Here is a 10,154-nt window from a genome sequence, read left to right as displayed (position 1 = left end):
AGATACTGATATATATATATATATATATATATATATCAATTATTGGCCGTTATCAGCTGATAGAATCAGTTGGTTGGGCTCTAAATAACTTTCTGTTTCCTCATTTTGTGATTTATTTCCATTTAAACTGACCTGACTCTAGGAGCACGCTGGTGGCAGTGAAATAAAATAAAAACTACATCCAGGGATGTTTAAAGAGCACTTTGTTAGAGGCAGAAGGAAAGATTTAAGTATTAATATCTGAATCTCTTCATCCCTTCACTGAGAGAGAGAGAGAGAGAGAGAGAGAGAGAGAGAGAGAGAGAGAGAGAGAGAGAGAGAGAGAGGCTGATGTTTTGATATTTTGATGTTTTGATATTTTGATATTTTTGGGTTATTTGGTGGTTAAGATGAGACATTTTCTACCATGTTCTTACATTTGGAAAATAAATAAAAGTAAAACAAAATATCCACTTCAAACTATTTTTCTGGGTCACAACAAGACAGATAATCTTCACTAAAAAATTATCTTTTATTTTTTTATCTTTTTATTATTACTTAAAGTATGCAGTACCAAACCTTTAGGCTCCTGGTGCTGCTCTATGCTAGTAAATAGGGTTCGGATGGGGATAAAGGGGAATAAATGAAAATAAAAGTGGGTTAATAATACGTCGTTATAACTAGAGGAAGACGAGGGGAAGCCCGAATAAAAGCTACTTCAACTTCTGTTCTCACCTTTTTCCTTTGATGCTTAAAGGGTTAAACTTCCTCTTAAGGCTCAATCAAAAGCTTTTGTGCACTTTCATATAAGGCTTTTAAGTGTTTATTTTTTTATTCTAATTTTTCTTCAACGGGCCCTTAAGGAGAAGCTCGGCCCGGATCCACAGGGAGCTGAGCTGGGCTGGGGCTGGGGGCCAGACCAGGGGCCGGGCCAGACCAGGGGCCAGACCAGGGGCCAGACCAGGGGCCAGACCAGGGGCCGGGCCAGACCTGGGGCCAGACCAGGGGCCAGACCAGGGGCCAGACCAGGGGCCAGACCAGGGGCCGGGCCGGGGGCCGGGCCGGGGGCCGGGCGCCTCACTGGAAGGCCTGGTGGAAGCGAGGCAGTGTGGTGGTACTAAGGCTGGAGCTGAATACTGGTGGTAGGGGGTGCAGGGGTCCGAGGCCCAGACCCCCACTGGAGCTCTGTGGCTCCTGAGGTTGCGGTTGCAAAGAGGTAAGAGGTGCTGTGGCGACGGCAGCTGCAGCGTGGGGCTCGGCAGCGTGCAGAGATGAGCACGAGGAAGAGGAGGAGGAAGAGGAGGGGGTCGCTGACGAGGTGTAGCCCATCACCAGCCCTCCCGTGCTCATGGGGGCGCTGTAGGGGGGCAGGTTGAGGGGCAGGAAGCCCAGCAGGTGGGAGAAGTCCATGTTAGCAGCACACAGAGACTCAGCGATCACCGCGGGGCTCTTGGACAGGAGGTGGTCCCCACCGCAGAGCTCCTCCACCAGGCCCGAGGTGGGCTCCAGCCCGTCCTTGGGGGGCGAGGCAGCAGCATGTGGCTCTGCAGAGGGGGCCGGGCCGGGGGAGCCGCTCTGCAGGTCCATGAGGAAGCTCTCCATCTCCACTTTCAAGGGCTTGTCCAGCAGGTATGAGGTAGATCCCAGCTGGTACTTGGGGGCCTGCTGGGGCTGGTGCTGCTGCTGGGGAGCCAGGGGCTGGTGGTGGGGGGGCAGCGGGGGGGAATGGTGGTGGTGGTGGTGGTGGTGATGGTGGTGGTGGTGGTGGGAGTGTGGGTGCAGAGACCCAGGGGACTCCATGTGGCAGCCCATGCCCATGGCTGCAGACAGGGGCCCGGGCATGAGGGACGGGTGAGGGGGGCCCACCCCGGAGTTAGACATGGCCTGCAGGTGGTGGGGGGTGTACATGCCCATGGGGAACGGGGCCCCACTGGGGAAGGGCTTGCCCATCATGGGGTCTTTGTTGGGCCCCATGCCACACATCATGGGGCTGAGCTCCTCCTTCACGGAGCAGGGCGGGGACCCCGACCCCAGCAGACCCAACATGTCGGGGGGCTCCGTCTTGATCTTCAGCAGCTCCTGCGAGTGGCTCTTCTTCACGTGGCGCGTCAGGTGGTCCTTCCTGCCGAAGCGCTGGGCGCAGTACTGGCACAGGAAGTCCTTGCGGCCCGTGTGGACCACCATGTGGCGCCTCACGTCCTTCCGGGTGTAGAAACGGCGGTCGCAGTGGTCACACGGGTGTTTCTTCTCCTTGGTTCCCCCTGAAGACTTCCCCGAGTGGCTCTTCAGGTGCTCCAGCAGCACCGGCGTGCTCTCGTAGCTCTGCATGCACACCTTACAGGTGAGGTCCCCCGCCGTGGCAGAGTGCATGGCCACATGGCGCTTGTATCCCAGCTTGGTGTTGTAGTGCTTCCCACACTCCTCACACTTGAAGGCCTCCTTGTTGGGGTCATGGGTCTGCAGGTGGTTCTTCAGGTGATCTTTGCGGTGGAACATTTTCTCACAGAACGAACACTGGTGGGTCTTCTGTGGAGAGTGTGTGGCCATATGCCTGAAATGAAACACAAGAACAAGAGTTTTAGGAGAAGTTACACGTTAGTTTAGTCTCCACTGCTGCTCCAACCCTCTGGACCTCCTCACTACTCACATCCTCAATCCAGAATCACTCCAAACCTTCAAAAATCTACTCAAAATCTTTTCAAAATAGCTAAAAAGACCTGAACTCATTGTATCACATCTCAGTTTAGTTTTTGTTTTCTCTGCATTTTGTGTTTGCCTTGATTCTGTTATGTTAACGACTTTGAGTACCTTTTAAAAGTGATATAAAAATCTAATGTATTATTTTTATTATTATTATTATTATTATTATTATTATTACTATTACTATCACATCTGTTACAGTCTGTCAGCAGCTAGAAGGACACATGGATTCATCTCAGTCCACATTAATGAGTCAGTGGTTTGCAGCCAGGAACCAAAATGGATTTTGAGAAACCACTTCCTATGCAGGATCCCAAATATCCAAGTATGTTGATGAGTTTGCTGATATTTTATCACCTTGCAACATGGATAGGGTGAACAGTTTCATATTGACACATCCAGGAGGGCTTCATCATTCCTCTGGAGTAGATGACTTGAACAACTGTATTTGTGCATATTGGACTGATCTGAGGGTGGGTTCTCATTAGTTTGTAGTTAATGTGTTATTTTGGAGGGATCGTCAGTTTTCAAGTGGTAAAAACTGTTATTTCGGCAAAAAAATCTGTTCAACAAATGGTATCAACTCAGGAATTGTTGCAACAACTTCTGAGACCTAAGAGCCGATGGGAATGTTGGTTCGGGGTTCCTCAGGGCAGACTAAAGGGAACGCTGAAGAAGCAGAGCATCATAGAGTATGTAAAGGACGTCAGCTGAGTGATGTGATGACTGTGATTACCTGAAGAGTTTGTATTTGGAGCTGAAGGCCTTGGGACAGTGTGGCTGGGAGCAGTGGAAGGGTTTCTCTCCCGTGTGACTCAAGGCGTGGAGGCGGAGCTTCTCCTTGGAGGCGAACAGAGCCCCGCACACCAAACACTCGTTCCCACTCGCCTTCCCTACGTCTTCTCCTTCTCCTTCCCTCTCTCTCTCCCTCTCTCGCTCCCTCTCTCGCTCTCTCTCTCTCTCTATCCGTGGCAGCGGGGCGGCGCTCCCGTACAGCTTGGCGGCAGTCCGTCGTCCCTCTTCCTCCGGTGTCAGTGTGGTAATACGTTGTGAGGCATCAGCGGCAGCAGCTGCCATGGCAGCCCTAGAGTGCCGCTGCCATGACGATGTGCTGGTGGCTCCCCTGCCTCGCAGCAGGCTCAACGTGGGAACTGGTACGGGCCGTCGAGTGGAAAAGAAGAAGCTCAACAGCTCAGGAATGGACAACAATCCAGCAGGAACATGGAGGCAAAACCTGTGGTGAGACAGAAACAGATTGGAGCTTTGAGTGTTTCTGAGTTAGAAAGAAAGAAATAACAACCAAAGGAAGATACAGGTAGCAGCAAGAAACCCAGCAGGGCTTCTACAGGCCTCAAAAACAAGTAATTTTGGCCTTGATGCCCAGTGAAAAAATGTTCAATTTAGGGCCAAGGTGGCTTTAGCGCTCTTGTCAAAGTTCCAGTATAAACACAACGCTAGTGACGTGGTGGGCTGATAGAATCATACAGCCATCCTATTGGTCAGACCCGATCAGTCTCCTCCTTCAGACATGCATCAACACATGGCTCATTGAATATTCTAATGAGCCATGTGTTGCCAGTTGCTTCCACCAGGCTGTCAATCAAGCTCAGTAGGCTAGTTCTGTGTCTGTGGATCAGAACCATTGATCTGCTGTGATTGCTCCAAAATAGCCGCGCAGGTGAAGTCAACATCACCTGAAAGAAGAAGGTCAACCAGCCTCCTCAGCCTCTCAAAACAGGAGCAGGACAAGCACAGGTAAGCTAGCAGGACAAGCTGTTTTAATATGTAGCTGAAGTATGTGGTAGTTTTTGACAGGACTTAACATGTACGTTTTTATAGAAAGTACTATTGATAGGTAATAACCACTGTATTAGCCTATTGAAAGTCGACTCGTTGACGTTACATTTTTGCGTCATGAAAACTAGCGATAGCTAGCTAGTTGGGATAACGTCTTCCCTAGCTCTGGGACTAGCTAGCTTCTACTAGCTAGCAGATAGCTGTCAGCTACGGTCAGCTTTGATTCTAGTATTTTTCTGGCTAAGCGGTTTTGATATAATTCATGACTGACTTATGTGGTTTATGGCTGAACTTAACGTATACGTTTAAGAAACACTATTGCCATCCAGCCATTTATCTTAAAACGACCGGTGTCGTCGTTAGCTAGTGCTACGCTTTTCTGTCATGTTGACTGACTAGCGATAGCTGGTGAGCTGTCACTAGTTATCAGCAAGTACATTTTCTGTAGTTGAATGCAAGACAGAATCTGTGAATGAGCTGGATGGAAACACCACCAGTGTTGGGAAGTAGTATTTAGAGTGGTATTTTAATACAGTTACTTTAGTAAATTGTAGAGGTTACTTTTGGAATCCTTCTCAGATGAGTTTCTGGGCTTTTTGAACTCAAATTCGTACATTTCTGTGAGATGATGCATAATGTTTCAGTTGATCCTGTGAAGTTAAGTTGTGGGTTTTTGCTGGCATCATGTGGGTGATTCAAACTCTGAAATAGAAGCTTGAGTCACACTTGATTAAATGTAAAACAGCGCTGATGTAATCCAAGTATTTAGAATACGATAATTAGATGGAGTTATGTAACGGAATACGTTACAAATTACATTTTAGGGCATGTATTCTGTATTCTGTATCTGAATACTCTCTCTCCCATACTCACAGTCTCTTAATGCAATGATTTACAATATGATATGTTTTTCAATGTTTTTGAATTAAAACAAATGTTTTAATACATAATTAATGTTTATTGGTGAATTAAGGTATTAATCTGAAAGGTAAAAGCAGCGTAATTTAACCAAACGGCCTTTGTGCCCTTAAAAAAATGTGAATGGGAAGGCCAAATGGCCTTGCCCCTAAAATGACAAAATTCCAAGTCTGCTTCAAAGTATCGGCTTGACACTCTCTCTCTATATATATATCTATATTTGATATAAAGATAAAGAACTAGATGTTATCCTCATTTACCTCTTATGTGTTATTTGTGCTGCTGTGTTCAGATTTGCCACATTTAAAAATTCTTTACTGAGCATGAATGTGTTTTGTACGACGGCATATTAGGGCCAAGTATGAAAAAAAAAATATATATATGGATCCGGCAGAGGGGGTAATATTTGGAGAAAAAACGTGCAAATTTACAAGATTTAAAGTGGCAAATCTACGAGAAAAAAGCCACAGATTTATGAGAAAAAAAGTGGCAATTTTTATTTCATACTTGGCACTAATACGCAGTCGTAGTTTTGATTTAAAGTGGCAAAACTATGAGAAAAAAGTTGCAGATTGATGAGATTTAAAGCGGCAAAAGTATGAGAAAAAAGTTGCAGATTTATGAGATTTAAAGTTGCAAATCTACGAGAAAAAAGTTGCAGATTTATGAAATTTAAAGTGGCAAATTTGCAGGAAATAAGTTACAGATTTATGAGAGAAAAAGTGGCAATTTTGTTTTCATACTTGGCCCTAATACGCCGCCGTAGCTTTGAAAGTAAAAAAACCACATCTGTTTACTTTAATTCAGTTTTTTTTGCAGTTAATTTTATTTTTTTTTGTTTCCTTTGGGTTTAAAAATGTTAGTCAAGTGATAAATAATAATGATCAGGTCATATCGGTGATGTTTTACTTGTTAATCCAACTTTACCTGAAATACTTCTCGTCTTTCTCTGTACTTTCTCTCTCTCTTTCTGCTTCTTCAGGCTCTCGTCTCCTCCTCACCCGGTCCCAACAGCTTCGGTTGGCGGTGAGTGGGAAACACTGTGTCGCATCTTTACTGTCCTGCAGAGACGGAGAGGAAACATGACACATTAAACATTAAACATTAAAACATAAAGGTCTCTACGGAGTCAGGACTGGTTGATACACACTGAAACATCACGGTGGTTAATGAGGGCAGGGTACTTTCATTTTTTTTTTATAAGTTTCAATTATTTTATATATGAACACTCCAGGTCAAAAGTTTGGAAGCAAGATCAAATTTGTGCCAAAAAAAGATCATAGTTTCATTGCTACAAAATAAACCTGATTATTCTATAAAGAGTCCCTTATTAGAACACATGTTGACTCTAATGATCAGGTCTTTGGGTTTTTATTGCTTAGACTTTGTGTTTCCTTCTTTCCTTAATGTATAAATCTGAACTCTTGTTTCTTCTGTCAGAGATATGAACACAGTTGAGATTTATTGGGATTATTTTTGTCTCCAAACTCTCAAAAGACAAAGAGATAAAGTGAATAAATCAAACTGTGATTTGTTTTTGACTGTTGAACTGTAGTTGTGTCTCTTCCTAATCTCCTCCACCCTAAAACTAAGCCCTTCTTTTCTGTTGGTAACATTTATTCACCAATGGTCTGATAACATCAATGTTTACCTAAAGGTCAATGGAGGAAAATGGTTCAATTCAGTAAAGGTAAAGTCTGTTCATGTAGTAAACACATCCAGAAATACACACAATACACACTGGTTTTATAGAAATACACTGAGAACACAACATTTAAGTTGCTTCATAACCTTTGGCCTCTAGTGTAAATGTATTTATGTTGGATAATAATAATATTTTTTATTTTTTGCACCAATCCTCACCTATTCCTGAATAAATACCTGAATATTTAATCAACCATGAGGACTGACAGGAAGGTTTTTAAAGTAAATCAGTGATCCAGACTCATTTTATTATGAAGCTCTGACAAAACAAGAAAAAGCAACAACAACCACTTGAGCCCATAAATTAATAATCCAACAGGCTGAACTTGAATCATAATATGTGATTCTTAAATCCTCCTTGAGAAGCAGTTTCCCTGTGAGATCACTAGGGGGCGCTGGACTACAAGTCTGACGGACAGAAACAGAAAGCTTTAGATAAAAACTGTTGTTAATCAGGATCAGAGTCACAGCAAAACATGCAGGACAAGGTTTTAGTTTTAGATATTTCATCAGTTTTAGTTTTAATTTTGTTATGATTTTTTGTTTTCAAATTCAGTTAGTTTAATGAGTTTTTAGAGTGAGTTTGATGTTGTTAGTTGTAGTTTAGTTTTTATTAGTTGTAGTTTAGTTTTTATTAGTTGTAGTTTAGTTTTTATTAGTTGTAGTTTAGTTTTTATTAGTTGTAGTTTAGCTTTTATTAGTTTTAGTTTAGTTTTTATTAGTTTTAGTTTAGTTTTTATTAGTTTTAGTTTAGTTTTTATCAGTTTTAGTTTAGTTTTTATTAGTTTTAGTTTAGTTTTTATTAGTTTTAGTTTAGTTTTTATTAGTTGTAGTTTAGTTTTTATTAGTTTAGTTTAGTTTCTATTAGTTGTAGTTTAGTTTCTATTAGTTGTAGTTTAGTTTTTATTAGTTTTAATTAAGTTTTTATTAGTTTTAGTTTAGTTTTTATTAGTTGTAGTTTAGTTTTTATTAGTTAAGTTTAGTTTCTATTAGTTGTAGTTTAGTTTTTATTAGTTGTAGTTTAGTTTTTATTAGTTTTACTTTAGTTTTTATTAGTTGTAGTTTAGTTTTAATTAGTTATAGTTAATTTTTTATTAGTTGTAGTTTAGATTTTATAAGTTGTAGTTTAGTTTTTATTAGTTTTAGTTTAGTTTTTATTAGTTTTAGTGTAGTTTTTATTAGTTGTAGTTTAGTTTTTATTAGTTGTAGTTTAGTTTTTATTAGTTGTAGTTTAGTTTTTATTAGTTGTAGTTTAGTTTTTATTAGTTTTAGTTTAGTTTTTATTAGTTGTAGTTTAGTTTTTATTAGTTGTAGTTTAGTTTTTATTAGTTTTAGTTTAGTTTTTATTAGTTGTAGTTTAGTTTTTATTAGTTGTAGTTTAGTTTTTATTAGTTTCAGTTTAGTTTTTATTAGTTGTAGTTTAGTTTTTATTAGTTGTAGTTTAGTTTTTATTAGTTGTAGTTTAGTTTTTATTAGTTGTAGTTTAGTTTTTATTAGTTGTAGTTTAGTTTTTATTAGTTGTAGTTTAGTTTTTATTAGTTGTAGTTTAGGTTTTATTAGTTGTAGTTTATTTTTTATTAGTTGTAGTTGTTGTGTAATGGGGTATTTGTTGGGTCCAGATTCAATAAGGTCACAATAAATGTTTCCTTTATTTCCTTTGTCTGATCCATCTCAGCCCCAATAAGTTTATTAAGTCATAAAACCAGATAGATGGAATAGATTTCATATCAACCAAAAAGGTTTACGGAGGAAAAAAGTTGACAAAGACCAAAACGAAGGACGTTTTCACTATAATTTAGTTAGTTTTAGTTAGTTTTGGAACCACAAAATACAGTTTCAGTTAGTTATCGTTTTTTTTTTTTTTTAACTCTTGTTTTTATTTTTATTTCAGTTAAAGAAAATGTTTTTTCAATTCTAGTTTTGGTTATTTTGTTAGTTTTCATTAACTATAATAACCTTTGTGTAGAGGAGGGTGAACTGTAACATTAAAATAAGCCAGAAATACTTGAAACTAGCAGTTTTTCCCTCATTTCAGTATCTGTGGGTAGATACTGGTGGTAGAAATACTTTTGAAATATCATTTAAACTCCATGCAACTAAAACTCTCAACTGGAGCCAATATTTGAGGTAAAAACTCACCATATTCAACAGTTGAAGAGATTGAAAAGCATGAAAAAGCTCACAATGTCAATCCTAAAAACAAGTCTTTACACCAGACTGAAATCCCTGTGAAGAGGTTATTCACTCATTTAGTTACAAAAAGACACATGTTGTTAAAATAAGCACATAAAGCTATGGTCAGTAGGTTAATTATACTCAGAACAAGATAATTAAGATACTATTGATGGATAGAAGAAGAAAATACTTGGTCAGCTTCATGTTTTTTTGCAGTGACCCTCTTCTTCTTCCCAACACTGTTAACTCTACAGAGTCTTGGGCTATTTTGGTAATTCTGTCTTCTCATTTTGTCTTTTTTGGTCATTTTGTGACTTTTTGTGTCTTTTATTAGTCAATTTGTGTCTTTTTTGTCTTTTTGTGTCTTTTTTGTGATTTTTTTTGTCTTTTTGTGTCTTTTTTTCATCATTTTGTGTCTTTTTTTCATCATTTTGTTTCTTCTTTGTCTTTTTGTGTCTTTTTTAGTCCTTTAGTCAAGACTGAAATCCCTGTGAAGAGGTTATTCACTCACAAAAAGACACATGTTGTTAAAATTAAGCACATAAAGCTATGGCCAGTAGGTAAATTATACTCAGAACAAGATAATTAAGATACTATTGATAGATAGAAGAAGAAAATACTTGGTCAGCTTCATGTTTTTGCAGTGTGCAAACTTTGAGGTAGAAAAAATGGAGATAATGACTGAAAACTGCATGGAAACAGCTAGTGAGCTGCAGCTGTTTATTAACTCATTTAAGGCGGGAAAGTATTACCACATCTCTACCATTAAAACCTGTTGGTCCTGTTGTGTTTATCTACCATTAAAGCGGAAAGTGGATACGTCGTTCTGTAGTATTTGTAGTATTTGTAGTATTTGTAGTATTTTCGGACTCTTGTCCAAT

General features: G+C 39.9%; 1 protein-coding gene across 1 annotated transcript; it reads right to left on the bottom strand.

The window, feature by feature from the left end:
- Positions 1–1,046: 1,046 nt before the first annotated feature.
- Positions 1,047–6,438, bottom strand: plagl2 (pleiomorphic adenoma gene-like 2). Its single transcript, XM_059333516.1, has 3 exons — positions 6,322–6,438; positions 3,416–3,913; positions 1,047–2,530 (listed from the first exon to the last, which is right to left on the bottom strand). Exons 2-3 carry the CDS (start codon positions 3,754–3,756, stop codon positions 1,057–1,059), a joined length of 1,815 nt encoding a protein of 604 aa, XP_059189499.1. The 5' UTR covers positions 3,757–3,913; positions 6,322–6,438; the 3' UTR covers positions 1,047–1,056.
- Positions 6,439–10,154: the final 3,716 nt, after the last annotated feature.

The sequence above is a fragment of the Centropristis striata genome, chromosome 5, assembly GCF_030273125.1.
Source record: "Centropristis striata isolate RG_2023a ecotype Rhode Island chromosome 5, C.striata_1.0, whole genome shotgun sequence".
NCBI classification, from domain to species: Eukaryota; Metazoa; Chordata; class Actinopteri; order Perciformes; family Serranidae; genus Centropristis; species Centropristis striata.
Note: the sequence above shows the minus strand (reverse complement) of the source record. Positions and strands in the feature narration are given on the sequence as shown.